Genomic DNA, 14,044 nt, shown 5'->3' with positions numbered 1-14,044 from the left:
ACTTCCCCTTAACAAAACCATGCTTTGTCTGAGCTATAACTGAAGTCTTATCTAGATGATCCTGCAGTGCTTCTTTAACCAGTGCCTCCATTAATTTTCCGGGAACAGAAGTTAAACTAACAGGTCTATAATTACTTGTGCCGCCTTTTGATCCTCCTTTGTGAATTGAGGTCACATTTGCACATCTCCAGTCCATGTGTACTTCCCCTGAGTCCAAGGAAGCTCTCATAATTTGGCTAATGGTTTGCTTACGTCCTTTGCTGCCTCCTTTAATATAACTGGATAGATCCCATCCATCCCAGGTGCCTTTCTTGTATTTATCTTCAACCATTTCTCCTCCACTTTACTCTCAGTTATTACAAGATTCTCTAGCTTACTGCCAGAGTTGAATACACCTCTGGCATTCCCCTCGCTGAATAACTCCTCATGTGTGAATGTCGATGCAAAATATTCATTTAGTTTGTTAGCTACCTGAGCAGGATCATCAACAGTTGACCCATCGATGGCGCCTCCGTAGCCAGGTGGGAAGGAGCAGCAGTGCGTAGCACACGCTTCTTGATTAGACTGGGGTTCGAGCCCGTCACCACTAAATACGGAGGATGCGGAAAGGTTAAGGAATGACCACCGCATATCCTGGAGCAATATGGCCTTAGTTGCTAATGCTCCTAAAAACAAACAACAACAACAACAACGACCCATCGATATCAAGTGGACCAAACTGATTCATCCCCTTCCTTTGATGTTTTGAGCAATACCTCAAATTCATCAAATTTATTTACTAAACTCCTAGCATTGGTGTACATGCAAGTATACATGCACCTGTTCTTTTTCTTAGCTACCCTAACACAACCCATGTGTTTATTTGTACCCCAATTATTCCCAGCAGTCTCTGAACTATCCTGCATTTTATTTTCCAGGCTGCGGCTCATTCCAATAGAAGCAGTGCAAGAATCACTTTCACCTCTGCCAGTGGCTACTGTTAATCTATTAGTCCTTGTATCCCCTCAATCTAGCAGTTTTCCGACCCACCTAACACTGCCTCGATAGCATCAGCAAACATTCTTGCCCCTTTCTATTTAAGTGTATCCCATCCCTGTAGAAGCAGTCTCTCCTGTTAACAAGTACAGACCAGGCTGAAAAAAATGGAAGAGATGTAACGGCTGTCATCTCTTTGGATAAAAGATCAAACAAAGAACAAGTTTGCTTATGAAAGAAGCAAATGCATTAGGAATATTTTATTACGTAATAGTCGTAATAAAATACTTATGTATTTTAGTACAATTATTTATTGTGTTTGGTAATGTTTTGGTTACAAATGTGTGGTCAATCTTGGGTGGTCGGCACCTAACCCTATTTTTCCCATAGGGCCTGTTATTTATATTGCACGAGGGTTTCTAGGACACAACTATTGTGCTATACGAGGACTGATTGTATCAAGAAAAGTACATAGGGTATACTTCATGGAACTATTGAATATTTTATGCATATTGTAATAAGGCTACTCATCTCCCTACGGTGTTTTACTGTTAGGGCCAAACAGCAGTATTCTGGTATATTATAATTCTTGGCAGACTTTTAATCTTCCAACACCTCTTCTGTCTTCTAATAATGTTGCCATAACATTTAAATATTTATTTTTAATACATTTAATTTTAAGGCTCTGTTGGTCTCAATGTGTGATTAACCTGCAATCATCCTGCCAGTAGTATCCATCTGGAGCCAGAATTTGCCATATATAATTTGGTGCAGCTGCACCGAGCCTAATTCTTTCATCATGGAGCCCGTGAATCAGATTTATATTACTTTTTTTGACTTTATTTTGCATTTTTTTTTTTTTTTATTACCATGATTTTTTGCTATCTTTAGGAAAGATAGCAACAGTTCATAATAACCCATATCAGTAAGAACCAAAGAGGTGAGGAACCTCTTAAAATTTGCACCAGGCCTCATAAGGTATAGTGCTAGCTCTGCATCCACCACTCACACCAAACATCTACTTAGCATTCTTCCAGGTTTCACAGGGTATAGGGCCAGCTGTTCCACCTGTCGTTCCAGATATCTATTTTTCAGAAATAAAAAATTCTACAGAAGAAAAAAATGCCTAATGAGATGTGCTCTGTACCATGTTACATTAGAAATTAATGGTGTTGTAGTGTAGTTTCCGAAGTTATAAAAGTTGCAATTTTATAACTTCCCCCATTATGCCTGTGTTTCTTGATTGTGGACTTGTAATTTTTAAATTTTATTAAAACCTTATGCAGAGTAGCTTCTTCTGCGAAAGATCACGATAAAAAAAAAATAAACATCGGTTTTTGAACTTCGCGTGCTGTGCGTTGTTGTTATTTGCTTTTTTTAGGAGCATTAGCAACTAAGGCCATATTGCTCTGGGAATATGCGGCTGACCTTTCCACATCCTCCGTATTTGGTGGTGACAGGCTCGAACCCTGGTCTAATCAAGAAGCGTGTGCTATGCACTGCTGCTCCTTCCCACCTGGCTACGGAGACGCCTGCGTGCTGTGTGATGCTAGCACTCGCAGTGATGGACAGTGATTGAGCAGCCCTGTTAGCAATTTCATTAGAGGTCTTTCAGCCCTGTATGGCACTGCACAATAGGACTGTGTTCATTTAGTTCAATCCATTCTCAGTTTTGATGCAAGATATGGAGGCTGTTGATAATTGTGCAAGTGCTGTTTTGTACAGAGGGGAGGACAGTAGGTTGATGATATCAGCCTCTCCCAAATACCTCCCACAACTACTGTTGTTTTAAACATTGCAAAACGTGGATTGTGTAGGTTATAAGTGAATTGTATTGTGAACTTTTCTTACTTTTTGCGATTTTCTCTGTTAGTTATTTATTATGCCCTTCTATTTTATATTTTATTAACATTGTTTTACAAACATGTCTGACAGTCCAAAGTGGCAATTTTTGAAGACGAGGCGTGAGATGGAAGAGGAGGATTCTAGAATTCTGATAAGGTTGTTGATGAAGGATTACAATCTTCTTAGTCATTTCACTGCACTAGTGCAACAAGGGACACAAAAAAGGTCTGTCTTTACAATGAAAGCTACTTATCAGTGGGTTTTACATCGGCTGGTAATCAAAGTTGTCCTATTCCATTGTGCATCTTCTGTGGAAAACAACTTACAAATACAACATTGGCTCCAGCAAAATTGAAAAGACACAACTACAAATCATAGCTATTTGACAAGTAAAGGTGCTGATTATTTTAAATGGCTATTGGAATCTCAAAACAAACAAAGTAAAACTTTTGTTAAAAATATCACATTCAGTGAAAAGGCTCAGGAAGCAGAACTTTAGTAGCAGAACTTTTTGCCCAAAAAAGGAAGTCACACAGTTGGTGAGAACCTAATAATGCCAGCATGTAAAATTAAAGTGAGTAAAATGCAAGGACAAAGAGGCAGTACAAGAAATTGAAAAGGTTCCATTCTCAAACTGCTCGATAAGTTGATATATTGATGACATGTCACATGTCACATGATGTGTGATAAACTGAAAAACAACAGCTTTTCTATCCAGGTTGATGAGTCAACATATTTCACCAATAAATGATTGCATTTATTGTGACAAATCTTACAAATGTCAATGTAGCATTTGTAAGATTTGTAAATGATGGTGAAATTCAAGAAAACTTTTTTTGTTGCAAACAGCTGCCTGAAACAAGCAAAGGCCAAGATATATTTAATGTTTTGTCTTCATATCTGGAAAAAAAGGTCTGTCTTGAAGGAGCTGAGTTGGCATCTGTACTGATGGTGTCCCATCAATGGTTGGCTCCATGAGAGGATTTGCCTCTCTTGTAAAAAAAAAGAAAATCCTGACTTTGTCACAACACACTGCTTCCTTCACAGAGAGGTTCTGGTGTCAAAAACTCTTGGAGATGAAATGAAAAAAGTTCTGGATGATGCTACAAAAATTGTTGACTTTATTAAACAAAGATCAGTTCACTTGAGAATGTTTAAACTATTGTGTGAAAACCTGGACAAAGAGCACATAAATCTCCTGCTACATACAGAAATCCAGTGGCTTAGCAGAGGAAGAGTTCTCAACAGGGTGTTTGAGCTGAAAGGTGAATTGTAGGACTACTTTCAGGCACCTCTGTAGCCAGGTGGGCAGGAGCAGCAGTGCATAGCACACACTTCTTGATTAGACTGGGGTTCGAGCCCGTGACCACCAAATATGGAGGATGCAGAAAGGTCAGGGAATGACCACCGCATATCCCCGGAGAAATATGGCCTTAGTTGCTAATGCTCCTAAAAAACAAACAACAACAACAGGACTACTTTCAAGAAAATAGTAGGCCAGATTTTGTCGAGTGCTTTGAAGATGAAGAATGGCTGCTTAGCAGAAATTTTTCATTACATGCACCAGTTGAACAAGTCTTTGCAAGGCCGTGGAGAAAAAATGTTTTGACTTCACATGACAAGATTCTTCGATTTAAAAGGAAACTGAATCTTTGGAAAAATCATGTAGCAAAAGGAAATCTTGAAATGTTTCCACTGCTGCTTGTGCTTGAGAGTAAGGAAGGATATCAGCAAGTTTCAAGTCTTGTTGAAAACCACTTGGAAGAACTGCAGAACAAAATTGAACAGTATTTTCCCTCCCTTTCAACACGAGTATATGACTAGGTGAGGGAACCTTTCTCTGAACTTTCTGCTCAACCTGAGAACTTGACTTTGAGAGAAGAGGAAGAACTTTTGTGAGCTGCAGTCTGATCGTTCACTAAAGATGGGATTTACTGATCTGCCCCCATACAAGTTCTGGATTTCTTTGAAAAAAGAGTATGCTGCCATTCATAGGAAAGCATTGAACATTTTGCTGCAGTTTTCAACTTCTTACATGTGGGTTTTACATCGGCATGTGTGAACAAGCTTTTTCTTGTTTAACAAGCATCAAGAGCAAGACAGAAATCATCTCATTTCAGTTAAAGATGAAATCCACGTATGCTTATCTCAAGTTTGACCCAGAATTGAGTATTTGTACAGCAAAAAACAAGCACAGATTTCACATTAATGAGGTAAATTTCATTCTCAAAAATAACACTTTTTATGCATATATAGGCCTATAAAAGAGATCAAGAAACCAACACGTGTATAATAATTTTGTAACTGCTAGGCCTATATTTGAGCCTGATCATTTCTCTTAAGAAAATGAATTGTATTGTGAATGATAAAGGGAGGCTCAATAAAATTTCATGTTGTAAATAACATTAATTCAAATCAATTTACAACCTTTATCTAAATTAAATCTATTGAGCCTACCTTTAGAAAAATTAAATCCCATTTTTGGCTTAAGCCAGTTATTTAACAGAAATTTTAACTACCTTTTTTTTTTTTTTTTTCCCCCCCCTCAAGAAAGGTTGGCTAAAACGTCATTTTTAGTTTTAAATAGGAAAAAAAAAAAAGAAAAAACTACTCTTACACATACCATACCACATTAGCATCTTGTATAGTAGAAATTTGCGATAAGACTTTCAGGTCTACTGGGATAAGGTAAAAAAATCAAGTAAGAAATTTAAAAAAAAAAAAGGAAAAACGGAAGTTTCCTCTACCTACACTATTGACTTGCATCAGAGGTGATATCCTTTGTGGGGAGGGAGGGGGGTAGAACTACACAAAAAGAGTATGCTAATAAGTTGGCCAAAATAAACAGATCCGCAGAAAAATATCATACTCTACTCAAAAGAGCATTGACATTTATTATTGGGTTATTATAACTACAACTTACTGATCATGCCAATGTACTGTGAGCTGTAAATATAATATTTAAAACATTTGAGTATAATATACACTTATTTAACCTATATGTAGATTTAAAACAAGCTTTTGGTTGCTTGAACAGAGAAGAAATGATAGATGATCTCCTCTTGGGCATATCTGCAAAGATTGCTAGGCTCTTAAAAGCAATTCTGGCTGGCTCTGAATCAGTGGTGAGAATTGACAATGAGTTGACGACTTCCTTTGACATTAATGCTGGTGTTATACAAGGTAATGCACTCTCTGCTGTGTGCATCTCTACATGAATTTAGAAGTGGCTGTCAGAAAATTAGAAGTTACTGGACACACAGGCACAAAGACAGTGCAGGTCTTTGTGCTGATGATGTCGCTATTATCAGTAGGACTAAAGGAGCACTGGAGGAAACAGATGCCAGGCTGGATAGTGAAGCACAAAGAAGAGGACTTAGGATAAATGAAGCAAAGACAAAATATATGAAAGTCTGGAGAACAACAGATAACATGGAAAAATTAAGAACCACTGGGTTCTCATTTCAGCATGTTCAGAATTTTACCTACCTAGGTTCGCAGAGCAGATAAACCAGTCAAACTCTGTTACTAATGAAATTAAATCCCGTATCCTGAATAGAAACAGATGTTTCTGTGCACATGAAAAAATAATAAGGTCCAGAGTATTGAACAGACATTTAAAATTAAGAATACACAAAAGCCTCATTAGACCAGTTGTGACATACGACTATGAAGCTGGGACATTAACAAATAAAAATGAGCAGTCGTTGAGAGTGTTTGAGCATAAAATTTTACGAAAAGTTTTTGGGCCTGATGGATCCTGGAGGATCAGAATGAACCATGAACTTGACCATCTTATTCATGGTGCAGGCATCGTCAGATTTGTGAAGAGCCAGAGACTTGCCTGGTTGGGACATGTTATGAGAATGGATGAGAGTAGAACAACTAAGAGTATAGTGAAATGAAAACCTACTGGGAGGAGGAGAGTGAGAGGATGACGTAGAAAAGCACTTAAAGATCATGAGATTAAGAAGTTGAAGAAGTTTGATTTATGGGAGGGCTTATTGGTGGAACATCATTGAAAAGGCTAAGACCCACCCTGGGTTATAATTCCAGAAGAAGAAGGTTGGTTGGTATCCATCCAATTATATTGAGTGAGGCAGCAAAGGAGGTAAGCAAACACTTACCCATAATTATGAGAGCATCCTGGGATTCTCTCATAATAATGAAGTCCCTGTTGACTGGAGATGTGAAAATGTATCCCCAATTCAAAAAGGGAAATCAAAAGGTGATATGAGTAATTATACACCTGTTAGCTTAACATCTGTTCCAGAAAAAAAAATGGAGTCTCTGGTTAAAGAAACAATTCAGGATCAACCTGGGCAGAATGAAATTATACTGCAGTCACAGCATGGATTTGCTAAGGGACAGTCTTGTCTAACCAATCTGATAGGTTACTATGATGCAGTGACCAAGGAACTGGATGCAAAAAATAATTTTGATATCATATACTTGGATTTCAGGAAAGATTTTAATACTGTTGCACATAAAAGACTGCTTTACAAACTGGCGTGGCATTAAGGGCAAGTTACTGCTATGGATAATGGGATGGTTAAGTGGAAGAAGACAGAGTGGTTATCAGTGGACACTGCTCTTTTTGGACTAATCTTATTAGTGAGGCTTATTTATTAATGATATTGATGAAGTATATCAGACTTAATATATAATTTTGCATATGATAAAAAGGTTGGCAGGGTGGTTAATGACAGTAATCTGGGTGATCTACTGCAATAGGATCTATGAAAATTAGTTGATGGGCTGAGGAATAGCAGTGAAGTTTAACATTTACAAATGCAAGGTACCGCATATGGGTAGCAGTAATTGCAGAGTAATTTATTAGTTGTGTGGTACTACACTCAGGGTAGTGGAAAATGAAAAAGACCTGGGTAATTGTGCAGTAAGATATGACATTCTTTGAGTAGTACAGTCATGCTGCCAGGAGAGCTCATGGGATTTTGTCAGTGACATGCAGAAACTTTGTTGGCAGGGATAAGATGATTATCCCTTTATATAAAGCCATGGTTAGGTCACACCACATCTTGAGTACTGTGTATAGGTCTGGAGGCCTCTCTTTAGGAGGGATGTAGATTTGCTGGAGAGAAGGTTAACTGGATTGGTGAAGGGAACAAAAGGGTGCTCTTACCTAGATAGGCTTCAGTTCTGCAAAATTGCAGCATCTGGAGACTAGGCACCTGTGGGGAGATCTGCTTGAGATGTTTAAGGCCTTGAATGGATTGAGTAAGCTAAATGTTAATGGCATTCTTCCTCTTGCTGAGACTACACCCATGAGGGGACATAAATTCAAGTTGAGGAAGGATGGTTGCAGGATAGGTATGCAGAAATTTGTCCTCAGTCAGTGAGTGGTTGATTATTAGAACAGGCTTCCAGTTTTGGAAGTGGATGGTTTGAATAAATTCAAGAAAGAACTAGACACCTTCTTGACGGGCATGGACGGGTGATGTTTAGGGTTTTTTTTTTTTTTTTTTTGCTGATGCTATATAAACTTGCTTTCTTGCATCATTTGCCACTACTACTATTATATTTTACTGCTTTTCAATGCTTTTCCATTTCCTATTTTGTTGTAAAAAAATTTCTTTTATACTTGCAGGGAAAATAGTAGGTAATTTCTTTATTTTATCTCTTATTCTTTAAAAAAAATAAGAAAATAAAAAAAATAATATTAAAAACAAGTTTTTAAAAAATATACCTTAATTCCAATAAAATATAAGGTGTGGCCTTTACCCCTGCAACATAAAATGCTTCATTTTAAAAAACACTAAAGGCCACACGTTATATTTTATTGAATTAAGTTATATTTTTGAAAAACTTGTTTTTCATATTATTTTTTATTTTCTTACTCTTTATAGAATATAAATTTTCATACATTTTTTTATAAATAAAGTATGATTGAAAATTTATGTGAAAAGATTTTCACCACCAAAAAATCTTTATGCAATGCAAAGATAGACGATTAAACCTTGCACACTTTATATGTATGTATTACATGCATACAACAATGTAAATCAGGTAGCGGATATGAGGCATGTAATAGCCGCACAGTGGACCACACGATGGATTAACTCTCATTTAATTGGAAACATTATTACTTCAGAAGAGATTGTTTACAAAATTACACCCTTCTAATCAGATAAGAAGTGGGGAAAAGGTCCAAAATCCGGGTCAGGTATAAATTCAGGTAGCCAATATATGACATGCAATGGCTGCATGACACACCGCTTGATAGATTTAGCCCAAATTTTAATAGAATGCATTGTCACGTGAATTAGGCATATGTACAAAGTTTCAGCTTTTCTATCCCTATTAGAAATGGCTGAAAAAGCGATTGGCAGATTTGATGACAGCGGCAGTGACAATATAAGGTATATATATATATTGTATGATTCCTGTATGATTCCTTTCGCCTCAAAGGTGTTACTTGTGCATATGTCCGTTCTGATATTCCCTGTCAGAGACTTAGCAATTTGGAATCTCCTCTCTTTGATCTTCTCTGGCTTAAAATATCTCCACCTCATTGTGTCAAATTCATCTGTTGTCTCTACCGTTCTCCCAACTCCACTAATTACTTGGAGCTCTTTGACTTCCTCTCTTTGCAACTTGACTTTCTCCAGTCCAACTTTCCTAACAGTGAGGTAATTTTCCTTGTTGATTTTGATGTTCACAACTCCAGCTGGCTTCCGTTTTATAGTCACACCGACCCAGCTGGTCGAGATGCTGAGGCTTTTGCAATTACTAATGACCTTGCACAAATTGTTCATTTACCTAGAAGAATACCGGAAAATCCTAATCACACAGCTAATACGCTTGATCTTTTTCTCACAAACAACCCTTCTAAGTACACGTTCGAAGTGGGTGGTCCTTTAGGCACTTCAGATCACAACTTGGTGATTGTCTCTTCTCCAATGGAACCTTTATCTCATGGCTATTCCCAACCTCATGTTGTTTGGCATTACAAGAATGCAAAATGGGATGACCTGCGAGATTTCTTTTCTTCTTTTCCTTGGTGGGATTACTGTTTCAAAACTTCTGAGGTCAATGTTTGCTCAGATTGTGTCAGTGAAATTATTCTTGCAGGAATGGAATCCTTTATCCCACACTCCACTTTAAAATCTCATCCTTTATCTAAACCTTGGTTTTCCAATAAATATGCTAAGGCTGTTCAAGAGAAGAATGTTGCATATCATAATTGGCTTGTTTCTAATTCTTCAGTTTCATTTTCTGCCTACACCAAAGCTCGCAAACATTGTAAAGCAGTTATTAATCAGTCCAAACTAGAGTTTGAACAGGCTAAGAGTAGAAAACTTGCTTCCTGCCCTAATGGTAACCGAGCATTCTGGTCTTTTGCCAAAGCTATTGGCCGCAACTTTTGGCCATCTCTGCTTCCACCTCTGTCCAAGCCAGATGGTTCTGTTGTCACTTCAGCCAAGGATAAAGCTGACTTGCTAGCATCCCATTTTTCTTCCAACTCATGTATTAATGATCTTGGTAAAACACCTCCCACCATTCCCAACACGCTCCATTCAACACCTCCTGTTGTCTTCCATCAAAAGGATGTCAGAAGGATTTTGACGAATCTTGCTGCTAAGAAAGCTCCAGGTCCCGATGGTATTTCTCTGCTTGTTCTCAAATCCTGTGCTCCTGAACTTACTCCTATTCTTTGCTGCCTTTTTTTCACTTTCTTATTCCAAAGGTGTTTTTTCTTCTGCTTAGAAATTTGCTTATATTCACCCAGTTCCTAAAAAGAGTGACAAATCCCTCCCATCCAATTATCATCCCATTGCAATTACTTCTACTCTTTTTAAAGTAATGGAGATATCAATTAACAGCCAACTCTTAAACTACCTAGAAACCTTTCATCTGATCAACGATCTCCAGTATGGATTCCGTCAGTGTCGATCCACTGGTGATATTCTGGCTTATGTTACCCATTTATGGACTAATTCAATGGAAAGGTTTGGTGAAACACAAGAAGTTGCTCTTGACACCTCAAAGGCTTTCGATCGTGTTTGGCATAAAGGTCTTCTAAACAAGTTTCCATCTTATTGCCAACTGTTTTTAGTAATTGGTTATCCAGTTTTCTCTCTAATTGCTCACTGAGGGTGATGGTAGATGGCTCTCTGTCTTCTAACTTCTCCACTAATGCCGGTGTCCCCCAAGGTTCAGTTCTTTCCCCCACTCTTTTCCTCTTGTATATTAATGACCTTCTTCCATTGACTGGAAATCCTATCCATAGTTTTGCTGATGATAGCACATTGCATTCCGCTTTCCATTTTGAGAAATCTTGTCCTGCTTCAACTTCTCGAAAATCTGCTAACAATTCCTTAAATGCCGATCTTCAGGTAATTCTCCAGTGGGGCAAAGACAACTTAATTGATTTCAACCCTTCAAAAACTCAGTCTTGTCTTATATCTTGCAAAAAGGATTCTTCTGCTCCTATGCTTATCTTTAGTGACACTCCAATTTCTAGGCAAAATGATATATCTCTTTTGGGGATTACCCTGACTTCTAATCTCTCTTGGCACAAGCACATTACAAATATTTCTTCTTCTGCATCTAAAAAACTTGGTTTTCTCTTTCGCTCTTGCCATTACTTTTCTTGCAAACAGCTGCTCGCTGTGTATAAATCACAAATCCGCCCTGCCATGGAATATTGTTCCCACATCTGGGGTGGTGCTTCCAAAACCTCTCTCAGGTTTCTTGATTCCATTCAGAAGAAGGCAGTTAGGTTAATTAATGACTCATCTCTAACAGAGTCTCTCCACTTGCTGTCTCATAGACATACTGTTTCTGCTGCATGGCTCTTCTATAGATACTTCCATGGGCACTGTTCTTCTGAATTGGCTTCTATAATTCCTGCTCTCTCTTTTAAAAGTCCGAACACGTGCCGCCGCCAGTCAACATCCATTTACTGTCCAACTTCAAACTCACAGAACCAACTTTTCATATTCCTCGTTTATTCATTCAACTGCTGTTTTCTGGAACAACCTTCCTTCATACATATTTCCTGAAATTTACAGTCTACAGAAGTTCAAGTCCAATGTCAACAAATATCTTCTTTTGTCTTCTCAACCTCCAACCCAAGCACAGCTAACTACTATAGGTTCAAACACCTCTCGTGTTTGGGGTTTACATAAAATAAAAAGACCGGTAGCCTTTTCTTTATTAAAAAAAACCAACTTTTTTTTTTTACTTTAATCACCTTGTTTTTAAATATAGTCTGAATTAGTATTGAATAACCAGATTAATCATTAATAATTTTTGAGGATTATTTGTCAGATAGTGAATATGAATACATTTATTTTAATTGTAACAGAGCCATTGTACGAAGGCAGCAAGAAGAAGAACAGGCCTGTCCAGTAAGGACAACATTCATTTCCCCTAAAGCAGCACTTAATGATAAGTCAGAATGGAAATTTGTTGTGAATGTGCAAGAACGGGATCAACGGTTCAAGCAAGTGATCCGTGTTGATGTTTGTGGGTAAGGCACTTAATATTGTTTTACAAAATAATTTCATTAATTACCTCTATCAGACCAGTATTTTTAATAGTTGTAAAATAAAATTCAGGAATATTGCAAATAAAAATTAATCTGGTTATATTAATGTTGGTAAAAATGTTGAATCCAAATATGAACTCAAATTTTTTCTTAGCACCCTATGGCTTTGAGCATGCCTTGAAATGACATTACATAATGGAACACTTGTCAGGATAAAAGAATGGAAAGCATATGTGCCCTTACTGATGTATGCGACAAACCAGAATGGTGTTCTAGAATCCAAAGTCCTTTTTTGTGATATACTGAATATACAGGATGTTTCAATTTAAATGCACTAAGGTATATTTTACATAATTTATGTCTGGATCTTTTTTATTATCATATTTGGGTTGGTATTTTGAATTTGATATTAAAAATTGGACTAATTATTTATCCTTAGATTTTACAATTTCTAAATTTAAATATTGCTTAATGAACTGCTTTTTTTCTCATTGGGAAAGCTCCCAATGAGAAAAATGTACGATTAGTATATTAACATTAGCATTAGTAGAGGCATATGATGCAAGAAAGCAAGCTCATTAGCCAAAAAAAAAAATCTCCCATTTCACCTCTCCGTTTGTTCCAAATACCAGTCCAGCTCAGCCTTAAATTTATTTAGGCTATCAACTTCCACAACAAAGGATGGAAGTCTGTTCCACCAACCAACTACCTGCTGGCTAAAGGCAAACTTCCACACATCTATCCTACATCTGTCTTTCTTCAATTTGAATTTATGCCCTCTCAGGTGATTATTCTGAGCAAGAGGAAGAATTCTATGAGCATTGAATATGCTAAAACCATTCAAGGCTTTATATACCTCACTCAGATCACCTCCCAGGTGCCTAGTCTCTAGACACTGTAATTTGTAAAACTTAAGCCTTTCTTCATAAGAGCAACCCTTTGTTCCATTCACTAATCTTGTTGCCCTTCTCTGTACTTGTTCCAACAGCTCTACATCCTTCCTAAAATGAGGCCTCCAGACCTGTATACAGTACTCAAGGTATGGCCTGACCATTGCCTTATACAAGGGGATAATCACCTCCTTATCCCTGCTAGAAAAATTCCTGTATATCATTGACAAGACACCATGAGCTACTCTTGCAGACCATCTGCACTGCGCAGAAAACTTCATATCTGACTGTACAATTACCCCAGGTCCTTTTTGTTCTCTAGCACTGTCAATGTAGTACTACAGAGTTGATATGTTACTCTGGGATTACTGCTTCCCTGCTTCCCATATGTAGTACTTTACATTTGTCAATGTTAAACTTCATTCGCCACCTCTCAGCCCATCTGCTCAACTTTTATAGATCCTGTTGTAGTAACGTACTGTCATTAGTGTCCTTAACAACCCTGCCAACCTTCGTATCATCTGCAAGCTTGGACATTAAGCTTGATATACCATCATCGATATCATTGATAAATACAGAAAACAACAATGGACCCAACCTGAACCCTGAGGGGACTCGACTAATAATATTAGTCCACGATGAGCAGTGTCCATTGATTACCACTCTCTGTCTTCTCCCACTCAACCATCCCTTTATCCATAGCAGCAATTTGCCTCCAATGCCACACTGCTCCAATTTGTTCAGCAGTCTTCCATGTGCAACAGTATCAAAAGCCTTTCTAAGACCCGAATATATGATATTAAAGTTATTCCTTGCATCC

The 14,044-nt window shown here is 37.6% G+C and overlaps 1 protein-coding gene across 1 annotated transcript in view; it reads left to right on the top strand.

The window, feature by feature from the left end:
• Window positions 1-14,044, top strand: part of LOC150089717 (uncharacterized) — a 100,461-nt gene that overhangs the window by 79,900 nt on the left and 6,517 nt on the right. The window contains exon 4 of the mRNA XM_090368759.1: window positions 12,152-12,316. Coding sequence (XP_090224885.1) covers window positions 12,152-12,316 — 165 coding nt within the window. The remainder of the gene's footprint in view (window positions 1-12,151; window positions 12,317-14,044) is intronic.

The sequence above is a fragment of the Mastigoproctus giganteus genome, chromosome 2 (genome assembly GCF_048544385.1).
Source record: "Mastigoproctus giganteus isolate SK-2022 chromosome 2, ASM4854438v1, whole genome shotgun sequence".
Lineage (NCBI taxonomy): Eukaryota > Metazoa > Arthropoda > Arachnida > Uropygi > Thelyphonidae > Mastigoproctus > Mastigoproctus giganteus.
This window is presented reverse-complemented; position numbering and strand designations above follow the sequence as displayed.